At 44.9% G+C, this 23,585-nt stretch overlaps 1 protein-coding gene across 2 annotated transcripts in view; it reads right to left on the bottom strand.

The window, feature by feature from the left end:
• lmbrd1 (LMBR1 domain containing 1) overlaps positions 1 to 23,585 on the bottom strand; it is a 257,830-nt gene that overhangs the window by 145,487 nt on the left and 88,758 nt on the right. For both annotated transcript variants that reach the window (XM_038800685.1, XM_038800686.1), the window contains exon 5: positions 19,786 to 19,853. In XM_038800685.1, coding sequence (XP_038656613.1) covers positions 19,786 to 19,853 — 68 coding nt within the window. The remainder of the gene's footprint in view (positions 1 to 19,785; positions 19,854 to 23,585) is intronic.

The following is a 23,585-nucleotide window of genomic DNA, read 5'->3' as shown; positions in this document are numbered from 1 at the left end:
ATGGTCTACACCTGCTACGTATTGTCCAGAGACATAGAGTGAAGTGGCACTGGACTGTGACATCTCTTTACCTTAAAAATAACAAATGGCTTGACAAAATATGATAGATAATTATCTCGTGCTCCAGTTCTACAGCTCCTAAAATAGAACTGATTTATTAGCTAGAAAACACAAAATGGCAGTAATTATAATACAATTAACAGTTCAAAAAAAGTCCACTTTCCTTTATGCCTAGGTACACAAAACAATAAGATCAGAGTCTATTTTTTCTGAAAAAATGGACCATCAGAACAATTGTTGACAATGAATAATAATTGATCAGTGCTGTGGGAGTCATTGCTGGAGATTTTCTGGCTATGGCTCGTTAAGTAGGAACCAGTGTAGTGCAGTTCCATCCAGATGGACAATAGTGAAAAGCAGTGGAGGAAGATGGCATGGTCAACCATGTCAAGGCTGCAAACAGGTGGAGAACATACGAGCAGGCCACTTGGCCCCTCGAGCCTGCTTTGCCATGGCTAAAGTCATGGCTAATTCTGATTGTAAGTTCGATCCCACATTGCTGCCCAACGATAACCTGCTCTGCCTTGAAAATTTCTCCTCATCTCTGTCTTAAATGAGCAACCCCTTATTTTTAAACCAGTGACGCCTAGTTCCAGAGACAAGAGGAAACATCACCACATTCCAATGCCCTCAGGAAAGGTTTCGATCGAGTTGCCCTCTTCCTCTTTTAAACTCCAGTGGATACAAACCTAACCTCGCCAACCTGTCCATTCCTGATATTAACCAAGTAAACCTTCCCTGAAACGCTTCTAACTTATTTACATCTTTCCTTAAAAAGGAGACCAATACTGTACACAATACGCCAGACGTGGCCTCACCAATGCCCTGTACAACTGAATCATAATCTCCCTCCTTTCATCATCAATTTCCGTTACAATAAATGCTAAAGTTTTATTAGTCTTCCTAATTACTTGCTATATCCGCATATTAGAAGGGCGAGATAGAAAGTTTACAATTGTCACAGTCAGAAGATACAATGCCATTTGTGACTATGAGAAGTCATTTTGAAAATGTCATGGACCAGAAGCCTGATTGGAAACAGTTCTCGGCAAGATAGACACTGATTAGGGAGAGGATGGCATGTTAAAGGACACTGAAGAGGAAAGAGAAGTTAGAGATGAGAGAGGAAATCATAAGAACCATAGAATCATAGAACCATAGAACGGAGGAGTCAAGGATTTTTCTTCTGAAAAGGGGTTGATGACTTGAGAATAAATTTTCCTCTCCCAAGAAAAAGTAAAGCTTCACTCTGAATTACTGTATTCATCAGCATACGCAATTCAACATACTTACAGAAAAGAATAAACTGAAAAATACTCCAACCTGTTCCAATATATGTAAGCCAAACAAGGGTCAGAAGGCACAGATTTAAGGTGATTTAGCAGAGGAACCAGAGGAGACTCGTTTTTTTTTGCAACGAGTTAGCACTCGAGTGCAAGTCACCCAATTCCCAGATGGCCATAGGCTGCTTTAACCTCTTAGCAGGATAGCTGACTGGTGGTGATTTTACTTGAGGATCACCACACCTCAGGCGAGGGGCAAGGTAGAGAAGCCGGGCCTTCTTTTTTTTTCTCAGCTAGGTAACTTCTCACCCTGAACTGCCCTTCGAGGTGAGGTTAGTACTGGGGAATGCCGTTCTAGAACAAGCTAGGCGAATCTTTATTTTAACTCATCAGGAATTTGATCTTTTCCTTCAAGCATGCACTTCCACCCACATTCTGGCACAGTGAATGACAGAGGGGTGGATTCTCCATTTGAGGGACTTTAGAGCGTGATCGAACCGAATGGGGACAGAGTCCCGCAGCACGCGAGCTTAGTCAGGTGTTTCCCAGCACTCGGAGTGCCGAGAAACATCCCTCTCTCTAATACTCATCTGGGTAGATTGGGGGCCTGGGAAGGCAGAACTTAGCCCCGTTTCTGCACTGAGGAACTCTGCTCACCGGAACTCCTCATTGCAATGAGAGATTGGGGCGCCATTTTTAAATGGTGACCTTCTCTCTCTCGAGTCCCTGACACAGCTCCCAACACAACCACCGAACCGCCCCAAGCCCCAACTCACTATAAGGGGCCCCCCACACTCGCGCAGAGCACCCCCAGCCCGATCACCTCAGCACAGAAAAAGCCAGCCTGGCACCTTGGCAGCACCAGCCTGGCACCCTAGCGGTGCCTCATGCCAGCTGGCACAGCCAGGCTGGCACCCAGGTGGTAGTGCCAGGATGCCAGGCAATATAAAATTAAGGATACAATTCCAAAGAGTGTGCAGGAACGGAGAGATCCACGAGTATATGCACACAAATCATTAAAGGTGACAGGACAGAAGTCGGTAAAAAGGTTTACCGGATCGTGAGCTTTATAAAAAGACCCAAATCAAGGAAGTAATTATGAACCTTTATAAAACTCTGTTTCAGCCTCAACTGTGTCCAGTTCTGGGCACCATACTTTAAGAAGGGTGTAAATATTTTAAGATAGGGTCGATCTCTTGGAGAATGTTTCCATGGATGACGGACTTCAGTTACATGGATAGATTGGAGAAGCTGCAGTTTCTCTCCTCAGAGAAGGTTGGTGCGGGGAGATTTAATAGAAGTGTCCAAAAGTATGAGGAATCCAGAGAGAGTAGAGAGCGAGAGGGAAAGAAAGAGAAAAAAAGTGTGGGAGAGAGAGAGTGAGAGAGATATTGTGTGTGTGTGTGTGTGTGTGTATATATGTGTGTGTGTGTTCCTGTTGTGGAAGAGTAGAGCAGCTAAGGACACCAATTTAAGGTGGTCAGCAAAAGCACCAAGAGCGACAGGACAAAATGTTTTTATGCTGTGACTGGTTAGTGTGTGGAAAGCATGACCCAAGTGCCTGGCAGATGCAATCAGGCCAGTAAAAGACAGTTGGAAAAGGACCTCAAAAAGAATAAAAATGCAAGGCCACAAGAAAAGGGCAGAGGAGTGGAATTAGCTGCTCTTACAGACAACTGGCATGGACATGGGCAGAATGGCGTCCTTCCCCGCTTTAACCATTCTGTGATTTTAAACATACACACCACTACATTGCAAATGGTGCAAAAACACTTACCTCAGTTCATCTGCAAAATCAATCCCCATCTACTCGGGCAAGGACTGGGAAAGCACTTCCCTTCAAAATCTCTTTAGCCACCATATTTCATCAGCAGCTTTTGTACCCTTGAGGACAGTCTTCTGCATTTGTAACTCCTTGCTAAACTCAACTGCAATTTTCATGAGAAACAGCATTGGGGGAAGGTATACAATTTAAGCAAAACCTTCCTAGAATTAGAGGAGAGAAAATCCAACAATCCTACTTTTTAATTTTTTTTTTTTAAATAATCTTTATTCTCACGAGTTGGCTTCCATTAAAACTGAAATTAAGTTATGTGAAGAATAGTAGAATCTTGCAACCAAAGATGAAGTTTTTAGTCTATGCCATTTCTCTCTAATGGATACCCTTCACACTAAAAATGAAAACAGAAAGACACAAGAACCAAATTATAGGATGTCAGAAAGTGACGCAAGTATTTAGAAAGCAACAATGAGGGAAAGCCAATTGATTCATACGGTCTAACAACTTCCAAACAGATTTTTGAAGCTAAATTCAACATAGCAGCAACCAGAAAGCCAATTTCCCCACGAGAGCCATACAAGTAAATGGCAAAGGATGTTGGGGAAACCTAGCACTGCTGGAAAGCAATTACTAGCAAGAAAATACTAGAAATATAGAGCTCCAGATGTTAGATGTGAACCAGTCAATTTCAAAGCTTTGACCATTACTTTTCAGATGCACCTGTCATGCATTGCCAGGATTTCCTAATAGGAGATCATGGTAAATTATGATTTCACTACAAAGATGTGTAACATAATGAACATAGAACAGTACAGATCAGGCCCTTCGGCCCTCGATGTTGTGCCGAGCCTTGTACAAGGGGCAGTTATCTACTATTCACATGTGGGTCCAACCTTCCCTCATAACTACCCTTAATGGGTATTAATCCATAACAGGTTGTAATTATACTAAAACTGCAAAGAAAAAAAATCTCTATTTTAGAAAGTAACCTTAAATACTGGAAAGATTTCATTGTCATAGAAAGGTGGCTTATCGCACACTTTAAAACTGTCCATAAACAGGTTTAAAACAAAACCTAAGAGCAGATATGCTGCCTTGCAACAGACTAACCAAGTCTCACCAAACCCACCAACATAAGTTAAAAATAATCAAAAATTGTGCTAACTGTGCGGGTTTGAAGATCATTTAAAACTTTAATTGGGAATCTTGATGAGAAAATGACTTTTAAAATAAACATCAACTACTGGTGTGCTGCGGAAAGAAAAATGGTATGCTTGATTCTCAAGTGGGGAGTTAATTAAGCGGCAATTAATGAAGAAAATTTGAACCTGGTTAGCAGCTTAGCCTGATCGACAAGGGTAGTTTTTAAAAAAAATATTAAATTCAAACAACCCTGTGGGAAATTAATTACCCAGGAACTGGAAAAAGTAAGCCAGTAGTTTTTTTTTTACATTAAACAACAAGAGGAGGTTGACGATTCAAACTTCAAATGAAATTTTAGACATGATATTGGATCATTTCTCTCCAGTGATCAATGTATGAATAATTACAGATCGAGTACTACAAGAGGTCCTCTTTCAACAACTGGAAGCTACATGCCAGGAACTTCAAGATTTTTCTGTAGCCGTGGATTAGGCAATTTGCCCCATCTTTTCCCATCTATAGGGGGAAAATTTCAGTGATCTGGATGGGCAACTTCCTCTTGAAGACACAAGCTTATGTAAGCAGGACTGAGGTGGAGATATGCTGAATCCAGTGAGAGCGAATGCTTAACTGAGAATTTGGTAAGTAAGGTAATTTTAATGATTGAACGCCTTCTAAAATCTAGTCAATTTTGCATTTAACTTAGTAGTAAATCACTGTTTCTTTGATCTTAGTCAGCAGTAAACAAGTTCCCGGTGTGAAGGAGCTGCAGAATTAGCTAATTAAGTAACTAGTTCTGAGCGATTTTCTAACCAGCAGTACCTGACTCGGGTCACTGGAATGTCAGCTAGTATAAAATATCGGAGGTTTTCAAGACGCACAAAATAGGCAGCTCGTCGGAGTGCAGGACAACTGAATGATTAACTCTGGGAAATGAGGGAGGAGGTACTCTTCTGCTCTGTGGTCCAAGAGGTAACCAGAGACAGCTGGATCTCAGAGCTAAAGACATGAATTAAGTGAGCAGGTAGGTGACTGGTTACTGAGTTTTGAATTTGTTCTCTCTAAACCGGGGCAGTAGTTTACATTGATACTGGGGAGATACAAGTATTGTATTCATTTTACCATGTAACTAGTTAAACTCCATAATATAACCACAGATAATTGTTCAGTAATATTACTAACTTGAAACCTAATGAGTTAATTAAAACATAATAAAGATGGCAGGGCAATGATTATTGCAGTTGCGGGACAAGGACGCTCTGGACACCAGAGTAATCCAGGGCAACCTGCATTAAGTGTGTAGCCACCTGGGGTGGCCACGTCCCAATTTCAAAATGGACACTTGCAAAGGGTACAGGGAAAATTGGACAGTGCTAAGGAAACAAGCAGGTGCAAGATTTGCCTGTGGATTGGAGCTTGTAGCTCCCAGACAAAACCGATACTACAAGCCGTTAGCATAGTAATGAGCTATCTCCGGGGACCAAAAAGAAACAATTAAGCAATCGGTACCAGGGCAGACTCCCCGGCGCCAGTGGAGACTAAAACAAAGGCAGGTCAACGGTCACCTAGGACCCACCCAGTGATCAAGCAACAACCCCTTTATTGGAGAAATCAATACAAATGATTGGGACATGGTCCAATTAATTGGGGCCAAGTTCAAGGCAAGCCCCTTTGGGGTATAAAGAGGAGTCCCCAAAGACAGATCGCTCTCTTCTTCTTCACCTTCATCTTGGCCTTGTAGTTGTAGTTTAGTGAGTAGTGTTTGTGTATGAGTAGTAATTGACTGTGTGTGTAAATAAATGTGCATTGATTTCAAACTTACTAACTGGTGTATCGAGTCTTTGATCAGTATTCGGTTTTGAACCTTGTGGTGGTATCAAAAAGATACCTGGTGACTCTTGAGCAAAGGTAATTAAAACAGAGCAAATTAAGGAGAGCATAACAAGCAACAAGTGTCAACAGCTCAGAGTTGATGAGTTGGAGTCTGAGTTTCAGATACTGTGAGGCATCAGGCAGGAAAAAGCTACCTGGACACTTGGTTCAAAGAGCCAGTTGTGTCTCTTAGATCAGGTATTTCAGATTTTGTCTGTGCTCATGGAAAGGAAGGTGTGACTGCAGGTGAAGCAGATATGGGAATCCAGGTGGTCACAAATGGGGAGCCTCAGCCTTTGCAATTATTCAACAAATTTGATGTACTTGCAGCTTGTGTGAACAAGAGCGGGGTCTGCAGGAGGAATAGGAAATGACCACATTTGCTGTATAGAACAGGATTGTTTGTTAGACAGTGCTGCGATCCCTTTTACAAATACATCGGAATTTCCAGTTACAGATTGGAAAGGATCACACAAGATTTCAAGTATTAAGACTTTTACTCTAACAAATAAGCTAAAAACTGTGGCTAAACACTAAATTAGGTAATCTGCACTCTAACTACATTATAACCCAGGAGATTTTTAACATAGACAATCGCATGCCATGGTTATTCGTTACTCTGTCCCTTAAGTGAAACTTCAATCCTCAAAGAACCAGTTTCAAAGCTATTATGGTCTGCTTCTAATCCCAAAACTGACTTTCATTGTGAGGGTCACACTGGATGTTCCTTCGCTCCAGCCTAAGTCAATCAAACCTTCCAGCCTCCTTTAGCGCAGGAGGAAAGTCTTTAGATTCCTGGGCCATTGAAATTGGCTCTGGGGAGATGGGACTTTTATAGGCTGGACAGGTTGCACCTAAGCAGAATCAAGTTAACTGATCAAGGATGTAGGAACTAGGTGAAAATATCAGAAAGGAATAATCCATATGAATGCAAGTTATTTTTGTTACACTTAATAGATTCCACAGAATTGCTGCAGGTGTCCATCCATGAATTATTTAAGAAGGAATATCCATTGTTCATAAACATCCAGTTTTATACTAGCTACAATGATAAAATAATTTTGCAAAATAATGTAATAGTCCCGGAAAAACCTAAATAATTTTTCTCCAAGGATAAATACAAGGCCTATTTTTAAACAGAGGATGGCAAAGCACCAGGAATGCAGGTACATCTGCTTTTTGGTGAAGCTATTTGATTAAATATTCCATTGGCAACATCCTTATAAATATTAATAACAGGGTACATTCAAAGTTGAAGACGAAATAGTACAGATATATGGAGAAACAGTAGGAAAGTGGCTGAAGCATTTGCAACCATTTTCAGCCAGAAGTGCCACGTGGATGATCCATCTCGAGCTCCTACAAGGCCCCAACATCACAGAAGACAATCTTTAGGCAATACAATTCACTTCACATGACAGCTGAAGGCACTGAACAGTGCAAAAGCTATGGGCTCTGACAATATTCTGGCAATACTATTGAAGATCTGTGCTCTAGAACTTGCCATCCCTCAAGCCAAGCTGTTCCAGTGCAGCTTCGACACTGGCATCTACCCAGCAAATTGGAAAATTTCCTAAGTGAAATGAAAATGAAATGAAAATCGCTTATTGTCACAAGAAGGCTTCAAATGAAGTTACTGTAAAAGGCCCCTAGTTGCCACATTCCGGCGCCTGTTCGGGGAGGCTGTTATGGGAATTTAACCGTGCTGCTGGCCTGCCTTGGTCTGCTTTCAAAGCCAGCGATTTAGCCCCGTTCTAAACCAGCCCCGTATGCCCTGTAAACAAAAAGCAGGATCAATAAACCAAGCTAACTGCTGCCCCATCAATCTCCTCATGATCATCAATAAAGCGAAGGAAGGGGTTTTAACAGTGCTATCAAGCAGCACAGCTTAGCAATAACCTGCTCAGTCAACTCAACTCCAGGACATCACTGTAGGAGTTCATCAGGGTAGTGTCCTTTGTCGAACCATCTTCAGCTGCTTCATCAATGACCTTCCTTCCATCATAATGTCAGAAGTGGAGGTATTCTCTGATAATTGCACAATGTTCTATACCATTTGTGACTCCTCAGATACTAAGTAGTCCATGTCCAAATGCAACTAGGCTTGGACAATATTCAGGCTTGGGCTGGCAAGTAGCAAGTAACATTTGGGACACACAAGTGCAAAGGAACGACCATCTTGAACAAGTGAGAATCTAATAATTTGCGTCTTGATATTTAATGGTTTGACCATTGTTGAATCCCCCACTATCAACATCCTGAGAATTGCCACTAATTAGAATCCGAACTGAGCTAGCCATATAAATACTGTGGCTACAAGAGCAGGTCAGAGGCTGGAATGCTGCGATGAGTAACTCACCACCTGACTTCCCAAAGCCTGTCCGCAATGTACAAGTCAAGAGTGTAAAGGAATATTTTCTACCTGTCTGGATGAATGCAGTTCCAACAACACTCAAAGAGCTTGACACCAGGACAAAGCAGTGCACTTAGTTGGCACTGCAGGAACTCATAAAGGCTCCTCAGACAGCACCTTCCAAACCCACAACCATTACCACCTACACGGACAAGGACAGTAGACACATGGGGACACCACCAACTGCAAGTTCCCCTCCAAGCCACTCACAATCCTGACTTGGAAATACACCACCATTCTTTCACTGTTGCTGGGTCAAAATCCTAGAATTCCCTCCCTAACAGTACTGTGGGTGTTCCTGCACCACATTAACTGCAGCAGTATTGGTGATACTCCTTTTCCTCCACAATTGTGACAATAAACTGGAAATGATTAAGGGAACTGGAGCACCCCTGATTTGTGAAATTTCTCTGGTGGCTGCCTGCTTTCTCAGTTGGTGTGCCAACAGGCGGCTGGCTTTGTCTCCGTGTTCGTACAGGGTCCCACGTGCCTGGCGGAGTTGGTGCACTGCTTTCCTGGTGGAGAGCAGGCCAAAGTTCCTTTGTAGCTCTTTCCTCTCCGCCAGGAGCTCTACGGTCGGGGCCTCGGAGTATTTACGGTCTACCTCCAGTATGGAGTCGACCTGCTGCTGCCTAGCCGCCCTTTCCTCCCTATCTCTTCGCGCTTTGAAAGCGATGATTTCCCCTCTTAGACCGGCCTTTAGCGCTTCCCAGAACGCAGAGGGTGAGACCTCCCCGTTCTGGTTGTTCTCCGTGTACTCTGCTATGGCCCGCGCTATCTTTTCGTTGAAGGCCTTGTCAGCTAGTAAGGCACCGTCCAACCTCCATGTGGGGCACTGGGCCCTGCCCGTCTCTAGCCGCACGTCCATGTAATGTGGAGCGTGGTCTGATATCACAATTGCGGAGTATTCCACCTTGTCTATCCCTGGAAGCACCGTTTTCCCCACCACAAAGGAGTCAATTCTGGTGTATACGTTGTGTACTGGGGAGAAGGAGAATTCCTTCACCCCTGGGTGGGCGAACCTCCAGGGGTACACCGCTCCCATCTGCTCCATAAAGTGACTGAGTTCCCTTGCCATGCTTGAGGTTTTCCCCGTTTTGGGGTTTGATCTGTCTGTCTTTGGATCCTGTACACAGTTGAAGTCCCCCCCCATGATTAATCGATGCGTCGCTATGTCTGGAATTTCTGCCATAGCCTTCTTTATGAAGCTCGTGTCCTCCCAGTTGGTTGCGTACACGTTGACTAGTAACACCGGTGCCCCATCCAGGGCCCCGCTGACCATGACGTACTGTCCCCCCGGGTCCGTAACCGTCTTTGTCACCTTAAACATCGTCCTCTTGCCGATCAGGATCACCACCCCTCTGGCCCTTGTCCCATAGCAGGAATGGTAGGTTTGTCCCACCCAACCCTTTTTTACCCGCAGACGGTCCTGCTCCCTCAGGTGCGTCTCTTGGAGGAAGACTATGTCGGCCCTCATATTTCTGAGGTGGGTGAGGACTCTGGATCTCTTCACTGGGCCGTTGAGTCCTCTTACGTTCCAGGTGACTATCCTGGTGGGGGGCTTCTACCCCCTCGCTCCTGTGGGATTAACCATACTTATCTGGTGGACGCGCCCCTGCCCTCCGGGGTTTCCCTGTGTTTGGGGGCCGTCCAGGATGGCCGCTGTCGCTGCTCTCCACGCGGTCGGGTCCCTGCGTTCCGGGGTTTCCCTTTGTCCCGGGGGCACCCACCATGGCTGCCCCCTGTGCGTCCGCCACGCGGGTAGTCCCCTGCACTCTGGGGTCTCCCTTCGCCCAGAGACCGTACTGGGTGGGTGCTTGCAGCGGTTCTTTGTATCGAGCCCTTGGTTGTGGCACTTTGTAGCCCTGTTCCTTTTCTAGCCTCGTTTGTCCCTCCTGCCCTGCATCCCTCCTCCCCGGTCCCTCGCTCCCTGTGTACTCCCCGCCCCCAGTCTCTCCCTTTTCCCTCCTCCCCCGTATACCCCTCCTTTGTCCCTCTTTCCCCGTTCCTGCCTCGTTTGCTCTCCCAACTCTGATGGGTGGTCCCCCCCCCCACCCCCTGCCTGGCGCCTTCCCCCCTGTTGGGGGCGCGCTGCAGCCCTGCTTTGTTGCTTGCCCCCGGCGCTAGCTTTCCTGCTAGTACGGTGTTACTGTCTCGCTTCTCCCCTGCCTGGCCTCTGCGGTTTTCTGCCCGCTCTTCCCCCATCCTACCCTGCACCCCTCTCGCTTGCTCTCCCTTCTCCACTACTCTCGTTCCCTCGTGCTGGGGCCTGGCTTCCCACCTGGAGCGGACCCTCGGGCAGTGATTTGCTCTTTGTTCAGGGTGCTCTTGCCATGGCGTGGGATGGCATTGCCTCACACCCCGGCCCCCCGTCGGCATGTTGTTGCCCCTTGCCAGGGGCCCCTCATCCCTACCCTCGCTGGTGGTTTTCCAGCCCGTGTTCCTCGACAAACTTGTTTGCCTCAGCGGGGGCTGTAAAGAAGTATTCTCTTTCTTGGTATGTGACCCAGAGTTTTGCTGGGTACAGCATACCAAAACGCACGTCGCCCCTGTGAAGAGCTGCTTTCGCTCTATTGAACTCTGCCCGTCTCCTGGCTAGATCTGCCCCAATATCCTCATGAATTCTAATGGCGTGTCCTTCCCAATTGCAGGCTCTATTTTTCCTGGCCCAGCGCAGGATTGTTTCCCTATCCTGGTACCGGTGCAGTTTAGCTATGACTGCTCTCAGGTGGTCTCCTGCCTTGGGCTTCGGGTGCAGCGACCGATGTGCTCAGTCCATTTCTGGTGGGTTGGGAAAGGTTTTCCTCCCCACTAGGTTGACCAGCATCTTGGCCACGTATGCTGTGGGATTTCTACCCTCGATCCCCTCTGGCAGGCCCACTATCCTGACATTTTGCCTTCTCGAGCGGTTTTCCTGGTCGTCTACTCTGCCCTTCAGGCTCCCCTGTTTTGTGCCCAGTCTCGCCACCTCCCTCTCCAGGGCCGTGACCCGGTCGCTCATGTCAGTCGCTGCTTTCTGCAGCTCCTTAATGGTCGCCCCCTGGGCTTCCAGTTTCTCCCCTTGGGCATCCAATTTCTCCTCAAATCTGGCCAGGGCCTGCTGCACCTGTGTCAGGGCCCTGGCCACTGCTGCCTGCACTGCGGCCTCTATGTCTGCCTTCGCCTCTGCCTTGTTTACCTGCTGATGCTCCCTCAGCGCCTCGTCAAAGGCTGCCTTCCAGTTCCAGCTCCCCCCTTGCCCCGGGGGTGAGGGCACCTGTCTGTCCAGCTCTTTTTGATGCGGCGATACTTCCATTCCGCGCTTCGTGCGCTGATTCGCTCGTCTGAACTGGATCGCCCATTGCCCCGTCTGCCTTTGGTCTGCTTTGGCTCCCTTCTGGCATTTTTTTCTCCCCCTTCCCTTTCTTCTTTTCTTCTCCCCCCTTTTCCACCCCCTATTTATTTTTTGTTTCTTCCCTTTTTCTTCTCTCCTCCCTTCTCTCCTTTACCACTTTATTTTTTCTCTTTTATAAAACTCTTCTCAGGTGGGCTTGTTTTGGGTGAGGGAAAAAGAGTGCAAAAAGAAAAAAAAAAATAATATTTCCTCCCCCCCCCTTTAAAAATTTTCTTTTCAGAATTTTGTTTTTGCAAAAGTTCTTTTATCCTCACTCACCCAGTGTCGAGAGAGAGAGAGGCCTCTTTGTTATTGCCTCATGGTGGTCACTGCCGGTTTGGGGGGTTCGGTCCCCGCTGCTGTGTCCCCGCTGCTTGGTCCGGGCCACCGCTCATCGTACCCTGCGCTCTCCTGCTTGGGGGGGGGGGGGTTTAGGTCGTTGGGCACTCCTCCGCTCCCTCGTCTCTGCAGGCTCGGCCCCGCTTCGGTCCGGGCCGCTACTTCTGCGCTCTGGTGCCGTTGGGGGGGGGGGGGGGGGGGGGGTGTTTGTTGCCGTTGCTGCTGCCGCCGGATCGCCGGATCACTGCTGAGGGCCCAGTTCCCCTGCCACCGATTTCGCGGGAGTTAGGATTTTTTTTTCCCCTTCCCACCTCCTCCCGTTGCAGAGACCCCCTGAAAAAAGCCCCGACTTCGATGTCCTGCGGGAGCCCCGTTTTTTTGCGGCCGCTCCGCTCGCAAACTAGAAGTCGAAAAGCCTAAGGTCCTTTTTCAGTAACAGGACTAACTTTACGGACAGTTCTCTTGGGGCGAAACTGCAAAATGATAACCTACATCTACACCCATCATGTTACTGTGTGCATTGTAAACTGCAGAGCATGACTTCAACTTCTACTTCACTGGTTTGAAATTGAGCTTTCAAATTTGATTTGATTGGATTTAGAATTAGTCACGTGTACCGAGGTAGTGAAAAGTATTATTCTGCGTACAGTCCAAGCAGCTCGTTCCACATATGAAAATCATAGGATATACGATGAATACACAATGTAAATACATAGACACAGACATCGGGTGACGTATACGGAGTATAGTCCTACTCAGTAGAGAAGGTGCATGGAGAGATCAGTTCAGTCCATAAGGGGGTCATTTAGGAGTCTGGTAACAGCGGGGAAGAAGCTGTTTTTGAATCTGTTAGTCCATGTTCACAGAGTTTTGTATCGCCTATAAATCTCTATAAATTTCCGATCCTGGATGCTTTTTGAAAAATTTTCTTAAGTGCCATACTTAACTGAAAGGTGGATGACAGAACCATTCCCTCAAGTTGTAGTTTCACCTTCCTAATTTCCTACTTGCTCAGCATCAAAGTTGATTTGTGTTCAAAATTTCAAAATATTGTATTCAATCTCAAAATAACTTCTGCCACAATTCAACAGGCTGTAGAGCTTGATTAAGCATCATAAGATAGGATTCAAGCTGATATGAGTAAAGTATACATCCCAAAACAGAATGTCCAAAAACAGGCAACTCGGCCCATCTAGTTTATGCCAGTGTTTAAGCTCCACATGGACCACCTCTTATCCTCCTTCTAATCCCATCGGCATTATTTATCATTGCTTTCTCCATTATGTGCTTAATTAGCTTTTACTTAAATGCATCTATGCTATTTACGTCAAGCGATCCAAGTGATAGCAAATTCCACCCACTAACTAAGCTCTGGGTAAAGAACATTGTCCTGAATTCCCTCTTGGACTTATTAATGACCATCTTATATATACTGCCCATTGGCAACAAAGCCACAATGAAAAGCTTGCTGTGGGAGGCTTGCACTTCACCATCATGTAGTGCAGCACAGAGGAAATGTTGGGACACAGTCTGAAGTTATTGCAGACAAAATTAAAAGACTCTAACTACACCAACAATCACCCATCGGATAAGCTATTGCAACAAAATAGCACATCAAAAAAGGGAGCTTACGGAGATGTTTCTGAAGTAAACCTATGCAAGATAAATGTAGCCTGCTGAACATGCAGAATAAATAGAGGGGCTTAACCTGGCAGCAGCCATTAATCAAGGTTTGCAAGAACAGATGGATGACAGAAAAATGTTGTTCTTGCATCACCGCAGTTGCAATATTAAAGGTGATTAAGTACAGAAGCTCTAACAGGGATCTGGACATGTTCCATCTGTTTCAGAAACTGAAAATGTGGCACAATTTTACACATTGCAGTCATATTCTTTTTACAGGATTTTGTAACCTCATGATCTAAAGATATAACAGAAATTTCCATGATACATATATTTAGGGTATTCATCCATTCAGGGTGAAACCTGGAATCAGGATACATATATTTAGGGTATTCATCCATTCAGGGTGAAACCTGGAATCAGGATAGTGGCTCTAACGGATCAAAATCATGGCACAATATGATCAGAGAAATATGCAACTGGAAAAGGTGGCATTCAGACAAGAGTTGTTAAACTTTCCTTCCATTTTCCCTTTTTTGGGTTGATTTTTATTTTCTGCGCCTCCATTCTTTAATAACACTACCAAACTTCTACAGCCAGTAACTCTCAGGGGCTGGTTTAGCACAGTGCTAAATCGCTGGCTTTGAAAGCAGACCCAGGCAGGCTAGCACGGTTCGATTCCCGTACCAGCCTCCCCGAACAGGTGCCGGAATGTGGCGACTAGGGGCTTTTCACAGTAACTTCATTTGAAGCCTACTTGTGACTAAGCAACATTCATTTCATTGGGCTGGTTTAGCACACTGGGCTAAATCGCTGGCTTTTAAAGCAGACCAGCAGCACGTTTCAATTCCCGTACCAGCCTCCCCGAACAGGGGAATGTGGCGACTAGAGGCTTTTCACAGTAACTTCATTGAAGCAAACTCGTGACAATAAGCGATTTTCATGGGACTTCCGGTGGCGGCTATGAGGGAGTAAGTCGCACATTTGGTGGCTCTCGCTCCGGTCTGACTTTAAGACCTTTTTCCCCGACTTTTTTCAACTTTTGAGTGCTGGAGAGAAAAGCAATAGCACTCTAGATCTGAATCCATACAGAGTTGTATGGACTTAAGGAGCAGAAGGGAGCGAAAACAGGCGAAGAAGGGGATGAACAAAGTGGTGTGGAAGCTCAAGTGGGAGGAAAGATGGCCGATGAACGGACGGTCCAGGCAGCACTGGACAACATGCTGCAGGTCATGAAAGAGAGCTTCGCAGCACTGAAGCGGGATAATTTGGAACCGCTCCAGAAAGCGGTGGGGCGACTTGACCAGAGGCTGGATTCTCAGGATAAGAAGGTCCAGGCACTGGAGAAGACAGTGGAAGAGCAGGCGAGTAAGTTGAAGGAGCTGCAAGCAAGGCTGATGGACAAGCTGGAGGACCTGGAAAATAGGTCTCGCCGGCAGAATCTGAGAATCATTGGGCTCCCGGAGGGGGCCGATTGAGTGGATGCCACGGCATATGTGGCTGACATGCTGCAGAAGCTGGTGGGGGAGGAACCGCAACATGTGCCAGGCTCGGTCTGATTCAGTTCAAGGTGGTTCACCAGGCCCACATGACGGTGGCCCGGATGAGCAAATTCTTTGGGCTGGAGGACAAGTGTGCTAGATGTGGGGGAGGACCAGCGAACCGTCCACATGTTCTGGGCGTGTCCAAAACTCAGGGGATACTGGCAGGGATTTGCGGATGTAATATCCCGGGTACTGAAAACAAGGATGGCGATGAGTCCAGAGGTGGCGATTTTTGGGGTGTCGGAAGACCCGGGAGTACAGGAAGGGATAGAGGCCTGCGTTGTGGCCTTTTCTTCCGATAGCCCGGCGATGGATACTGCTGGCCTGGAGGGACTCAAAGCCCCCAAAGACCGAAGTATGGCTGTCGGACATGGCAAGCTTTCTCGGCTTGGAAAAAATCAAGTTCGCCTTACAAGGATCATTATCGGGGTTCGCCCGGAGGTGGCAACCATTCATCAACTTCTTTGCGGGGAACTAATCGTCAGCAGGGGCAGTGGGGGGGGTAAGAATAGTGTAGAGTAGGGGGGAAGAATAGGCGGGTCTATCTGCGAGAGTGGTACTGTTATTTGCACTATGTTTTCTGTAATTGGTATCTGCACACTAATGCATATTGTTACTGTTTACAATGCCAAAAATACCTCAATTAAATTGGCTGTTAAAAAAAAAGCGATTTTCATTTCATTTCATGTGTATTCTTGGGATCCTGCAGATCGACATTTACCAAATAAAATTTGATCTGTTTCAATATTTGGGATAGTCCAGTTCAGATAATCTAACTATATGTAAGACATTTAACAGAGTGGTGTCCATCTACTCACTACTTAATGCTACTAAACTGCTGTCATGTTTGATTTTCAGAAGTGTAATGTGTCTGTCTGTCCTGTTTAAACCTGGTTTCCCATGCGTTTTCCCTTCATTTTCTGTTGCTTTTTGGCTTTCACAACTTTTGTATCTGAACGATGACTGAAACCCCATCCCCGCATGATTTGGTCTGACCAAGGTGCCGTAACATAAATTGGTGGCTCGTCCGGGATTTGAAACGTTAGATGGCGAATTCGAGTTACAGCGTGAATTAAAAGAGACGTCAGGTTTGTGGTAATATAACAGGATGGCTCTAGATAAGCATTTTCTTCAGGTGAAAGACTTAACTTTGGAGCTTCGCAAAGACCCGCTAGTCGAATTGGCAAGGGAATTAAAATTGGTTATACCAGCTAAGAAGGCAGAGGTAATTGAAGCGATTGCTCAACATTTAAATTTGAAGAAAATACTAGCTGTAAGGAGGCCCATAGGACTTGTGGGGATTCATAGGGAGGATTCTGAAAAGGGGGCGAAAGTAGAGAATACTATTACCTGGATTTAGGAAACCTGAGGTAAACACTGGGTGTAGGGAATGACATAGATGAGAGATATGCCGGTTTTGTGTCTAAGGGGAAGGTCACCCCATTTTCCTCAACTGATGTAGCCAAGCCAGTAACAATTTTGCAGGACACAGAGGCTACTCAAACTGTTGTGCTGAAGAAGAATTTGTTTTTCCTCCAGAGAGCTCAGTGAAAGCGGAGGTATTTTTGAATGGGATAGGTGGAAGTTGTATCCCAGTTCCACTGTATAAAGTGCAATTGGAGTGTGATTTAGTGTCAGGTCCAGTAATTGTTGGACTGGTTAAGGAACTCCCGGTGGAAAGGTTAGACTTAATTTTGGGGAATGATTTAGCGGAGTGAAGGTTGTAGCTTCACCCATGGTTACAGAGAGTCTGAAGGAAGTACCGCAGTTAGCCTGTGATGCCAACAGTAAGACATATGGGAGTCAGGAAAACGCATTGGGCAGTGAATGACTCAAGGAAGAAGATGCTGAATGCTGTTGATCACATGACACTGGTAGCGAACTAACTTCTGAGAATTTTCAGACTGAAGGTGACCATAAGGATGAAGAGTCAGACAAGAGTCTTGACTTTGTTTTTGGTCTGATTATGAGGTACTGGTAAACAGCTGTTACAAGAGTATTGGCAGGGAGGAGTCAGGCGAGAGTTTTGACTTTGATTTTTGTCCTGATTATGAAGTGATGACAAACAGTTGCTACAGAATAGATCTGCCACTATTGGAACTTGAATAATTGGCAAGCAATTCTTCCAAAGCTGGGAAAGGAGTTAGAAAACAGCAAGAGGAAAGTGACTCGGACTTTACTAAACATAATTCATTACAGCCTCTTGCAGTAAACCCATTGCCATTCTCTCCAGCTGAAAGAAGTTCTCAGAGCAGGCTTGCTTTGAAGGAAAGGATAACTGACAGCACAGCCTCAGTTAGTCAGGATATGGACAGTAAGCACTGCAAAGCGATACCAAACAAGCGGCTGGTTGGCTCATATCCTTTTGAAGGTTTACAGCCCCGCTTCGTGATAACCAAAGCAGATAGTAAGGGAGGTGGTGATTGGCACTCAATCCCTTTCAAAAGGTAAGAGGAAGGCGGATGGAGAGCCTTGTGGTTCTGCATCCACAGATATAACAAAATCCAAAAAGTTCATAAGAGCCAATAATGTACCACATTCTGAAAATAGAGAAGCAAAATTGAAGTCTGGGAAGCACAAATCATGTCTTTTTGTATTACTGATAAGAGATAAAGGTTGCGATTACGGAAACTTTGATGAGGTGGTAAAGATAGTCACACAAGAAATAGTGCCTTTCAAGTTGAACAATTGTGAAAGGATTAAACCCTCAGCTGCACTTGTTGCTGAAGGTAGCCATGTGAAGGTGAGGGGAGAAGATGAAGCTGGATGGGTTAAAAAGAGTTGATTGGTTAAAAGTGACCCCAATAGCTGGCCAATATTCTATTATTATTATTGCATGTCTTATCTCCCTTGTTGTTATAAATAAAGTTTTTTGTGTGTTTCACTTACAAATATGGTGCTGTAAATCATTATGTAGTCAAGAGGCAGTCAAGAGTCAAAGATCTCAGAAACTATAGACAAATTATTTGTTAATTCACTTATGTTGGGACTCTGAGGTCTGTGGGGCTTGAATTGACTGGGCACTAGCCCAGGGTATCATAACAGTAAATTTAATTAAACTAATACATTTGTCAGTAGGCAAATAAATGAATCTCAGTTAAAACTTGTTTTTAATAAAATGTTATTGCATTATCTTAAACAGTTTTATTGTATCCTCTTGGAGAGGAGGAAGAAATAGATAGCGGAAGCTACTTACATGAACACAATGGTATTAGATAAGCATTAATCAATACTGTTGCATGTGAAAAGGAAATGGAAGGTACAGCAAATTGAGCCCAAGGATGGATTAGGTTTAAAATATTTGAGGTAGATTTTCACCTAAAATCCTGAACTCAGCTGCATTGCTGCAGACAGGGCACTAAGGACTGGTCTGACACTTCCCTGGAATGGGATACTGGAGGAAGAGAACTACTTACTGCCTTGTATTTGTTTCTGAGCACCGTCAGCTACATCCGAGGAAAGAAGAAAATCACTTTGTCTGCATAACGTTATTGTGCTGACTCAGCCTTTACTACGGTGGTACAACGACAGAAAGAATGTACAGAACCAGAAACTAGCAGGTCGCGAAAATTAAAAATATTATACTGGCGTCTGACTCCTATCTCAGAGTCACTTCTTTCAGCGAAATGTATGGTTTCCTCTTGCATGTACTGACATGTTCTGCCTCCCATGAATATTCTGCTTTACATATATCCAGGGCACCTTGATCAATACTTTTCCTCTTGAGGTAAATTCCATTTACCGTTTGAATACACACAAAAGGACTTAATAGGTGATCAAAACAAATCCTGTTGAGCACTGGGCTCACAGATTATGCAGCCACTTGATTTTGATAATTGAGCCCCACCCTGTTTCCTCTGCACATGGAATTTTAGTACATAATCCAGATAATGTTGTACATAATCCAGGCAATGCTGGAAGTGTCATCTTCCATATCAGGCATTAAACCAAGATTGTTTGCTCGCTCAATCTGCACAACATTTAGAAGAACAGACAGCTCTCCTATTACCCTGGTCAACAAACCTACTTCAGTGAACATTACCAGGAACGAAATATCTGGGTTTGTCCATGGAACTTGAGAAAATTGGCTGCCACATTTGTCAGCATCAAGTGTCTTCATTTCACAAGGAATGGTGTGGGGCAATTCTGAGAAAGGCGAGGCACAAAATGAGCGTGCTATAGTTTTGCTTTGCACAGATGCTGCAATTGTAGTCCGATTATTCCTTAAGCCGCTAAATTTGAAATTATTGAGGTGAGGAAGGGGGAAAATAATACAATACATTTAGCTTGCAATTTAACATTTCAAACACCTCCACACAGCAAACAAAAATTCTATTTCATTCTAATAAACTTACCCAATTAAAAGAAGGATGGAACAGACAAACACAAAACCCAGGGTATACTTCAGTGCATTCTTCACTTGCTGAAAAGAACAGAGGCAATTACTATCAGTATCAACATCAACCATAAGTCAGAGTTGCATGTATCCAATTTTAAAATAGTTGCAGGTTAAACTGCAAAACTTGTATAGAAAACTCAAAGTCTAGATGCAGACTACTCAATTCTTCAATTAAACTTACTTTTGAAAAGAAAATCAAAAACAACACTTCACTGCATTACCACTAACCAGGCCAACGTAAATACCTGTATGTATTAAGTTGACAAAGAGTCATCCAGACTCAAAACGTTAGCTCCCTTTTCTCTCCCAAGATGCTGTCAAACCTGCTGAGATTGTCCAGTATTTTCTGGTTTTGTTTCAGATTCCAGCATCGACAGTAATTTGCTTTCATATACATGTATTATAGCTGCTGTTCCAAGCCCATTTTAAAACTTTCATTCTATACATATATCGATAAGGATACTCTGCTTACTAGCATGACTATCACCCAATGAGAAACAACACATAGACCATTGATAATACTGATGTAACACTGCACTATCCGAACAGTTGATCTTTTAAAACGGAAATACTTTGTGCTATAAAGAGGCATTGCCCATTCAAGACCCAGACTCATATTTAAATATTGTGACTTTCTGACATATTTTGGCATTGAGTAAAAAAAAAAAATTTGAAAGTTGCTAGTAACACGATATAAAATGTGAAAATAATAAGCATGCTGCAGCCTCATCTACATTAGGCTGTGAATTCAACCCATTGACTGGACAACCACTGTTGAACATCAAAACAAAGTGTTCTTAAATTAAAGGGGTGGATTTTAAAATGCCAGTGAGAAATGACCACTATTAAAAATCTCATTCTTGCAGAGTTTAACTGAATCCCAATGTCTGCAGGACAATTATTTGAGGGTGGGCAAAAGTGGGTAAAAAATAGGGAACCCGTTCGCCTCCAATTAACGGACTATTAAACTCAAGGAGCTGATTTACTGTCCGAGGAGGACAAGAATCCAATTTTCAAATATGAACTCAACAAACCCAAACATGTTAGTGCACAGCTATTTAGTTCAAAGTGGGGTGAAGTGAAAGGATTCTTTTATGAAGAAGTATTGGGACCTGGGAGATCATGTCTGAATTACCTCTCACATGATCACCACCTTTCTGCACAATTAGGCTGCTGGCCCTCCCAAGGTTCTGCCTCCTCTCTTTGGCAAGGCACTGGCAGGCCTCATCATGGCTCCCACCTTCTGGAGACACCCTGACCAAATAGTTGGGCACCAATCCGCTTCCACCCCCAATTTGGCCATTTCCTTTTTTAAGTATTCTGTTCTTTCACAGGATGTGGGCACCACAAGCTACACCAGCATTTATAGGGCATTGCTAATTGTTCTTGAGAAGATGGTGAGCCATATTTTTGAACCACTGCAGTTCATTTGGTGTAAGTACATGCAGAGTGCTGTTAGGAAAGAAGTTTCAGGATTTTGACCCAGTGACATTGAAGGAACGGCAATATATTTCCAAGTCAGGAATGTGTGTGGCTTGGAGGGGAACTTTCAAATGGTGGTGTGCCCATGCATAGCCACCCTTGCCCATTAAGGTGATAAGAGTTTGTGGATTTGGAAGCTGCTGTCATGATGAGTTGCTGTAGAGCATCTTGTAAATGCTACACACGTCTGTCACCCGTACGTTGGTGGTGGTGGAAGTGAACTTTTAAGGTGGTGGATAGTGTGCCAACCATGCGAGCTGTTTTATCAATGCTGTCCAGCTTCTCAAGTGTTGCTGGAGCTGCATTCATCCAGGTAAGTGGAGGGTATGCCACTAAACCTCTGATATTTGCTTGTAGATGGTGGACAGGCTTTGGAGAATCAGGAGGCGAGTTACTCAATGCAGAATTCCTAGTCTCCCTGATCAGTGGCCGCCCTCTCAAGTTCTAGCATCATTGCCTCCTGCACCTCCAGCCGTTGCTCCATTCTCTCCAGCACCTCTTTGCAGGGGGCCAAGGTGTTTGCTACTGCCAACTTTAACGCTGCCATCGTTACTTTGTGTTTTTGGGAACTCCTGTGTTAGGACCTCCATTCTTGGCCATATAAGTGGATAAGCTGGCGTTCTATCGGTGGATCTGTGCTCTCCGGCATCTTCCTCATGGCCGCTGTCACGTCATTTCCTTCCTAGCTCTTGCTACCCTTATTTCTCTTCAACCTTTTTTGTTGGTTCAAAGGCACATCTTTGGGTATGTGGTGGCTTTCAGGGGAGGGTGGTTTTTTTTGCCGCCTTTGCGGCTAATCTTTCATTAAAAGTACTTCATTGGGAATTTCCAAGAGGAAACCTTTCCTGCAACTGCTCAGCACATCCCTGCCACCAGAAGTCTCGGACAAAACCCAGACAAACCTCTGCAGCATTATCTCAGGACAGAGAAAACTGACTTCCAACAACCATAACCATCTTCCTTTCTGCTAGGTATGACTCCAACCGGTGGAGAGTTTTCTCGGATTTCCAATGGTTGCCGTTTTGCTTGGGCGCCTTGCTGCCATGCTTGATCAAATGCCGTCCTTAGGCTAAAGGCAGTCACCCTCCCCTCACCTCAGGGGTTCATCGCTTTTGCCCATGGTTGGATCAGGACTGCAGTAAGGCCAGGAGCAGAGTGAACCTGGCAGAACCCAAACTGATTGTCTGTGAGACTATAAAACATAAGTGCAGGCCATTCAGCCCATCGAGTTGCTCTGTTATTCAATGAGATCATGACTGGTCTGATATGCTAATCCTAAACTCCACTTTCCTGCCTTATCCCCATTACCCTCGGATTTACTTACTGATTAAAGATCTGTCCATCTCGGCTGTGAACATTGTTAATGACGCACCATGACTCCATAACCCTCTGCGTTTGAAAATTCCACAGATTCACTACCTTTTGAGAGAAGAAATTCCTCTCATCTCTGCCTTAAACAGGTTATTGCTGACTGCCAATTGATAGTATGTCGATGGCATCTTCCATTACTTTGCTGATGATCGAGAGTAGACTAATGGGCTGGTAATTGGCCAGGTTGGATTTGTCCTGCTTTTTGTGCACAGGACATACCTGGGCAGTTTTCCAAATTGCCATAGATGCTCGTGTTGTAGCTGTACTGAAACAGCTTGGCTTAGCACAAGTCTTCAGTACTATTGCTGGGAATGAAATGAAATGATATGAAAATTGCTTATTGTCACGAGTAGGCTTCAAATTAAGTTACTGTGAAAAACCCATATTCCGGCACCTGTTCGGGGAGGCTGTTACGGGAATCGAACCGTGCTGCTGGCCTGCTTTTTAAAAAAAATAAATTTAGTGTACCCAATTCATTTTTTTTCAATTAAGAGGCAATTTAGCGTGGCCAATCCACCTACCCAGCACATCTTTGGGTTGTGGGGGTGCAACCCACGCAAACACGGGGAGAATGTGCAAACTCCACACTGACAGTGACCCAGAGCCGGGATCGAACCTGGGACCTCGGCGCCGTGAGGCAGCAGGGCTAACCCACTGCGCCACCGTGCTGTCCACTGCTGGCCTGCTTGGTCTACTTTCACTCTACTTTCAAAGCCAGCAATTTAGCCCTGTGCTAAACAGCCCCGATATTGGAACATCGCCTTTGCTGTATCAGCTGTTTCTTGATATCATGTAGAATGAATTATATTGGCTGCAGAGTGGCATCTCCGATGCTAGGACCTCAGGAGGAGGCAGAAATAGGTCACCTATTCAATACTGCTGGCTGAAGATGGTATTTACATT

This window comes from Scyliorhinus canicula, chromosome 6 (genome assembly GCF_902713615.1).
Source record: "Scyliorhinus canicula chromosome 6, sScyCan1.1, whole genome shotgun sequence".
NCBI classification, from domain to species: Eukaryota; Metazoa; Chordata; class Chondrichthyes; order Carcharhiniformes; family Scyliorhinidae; genus Scyliorhinus; species Scyliorhinus canicula.
This window is presented reverse-complemented; position numbering and strand designations above follow the sequence as displayed.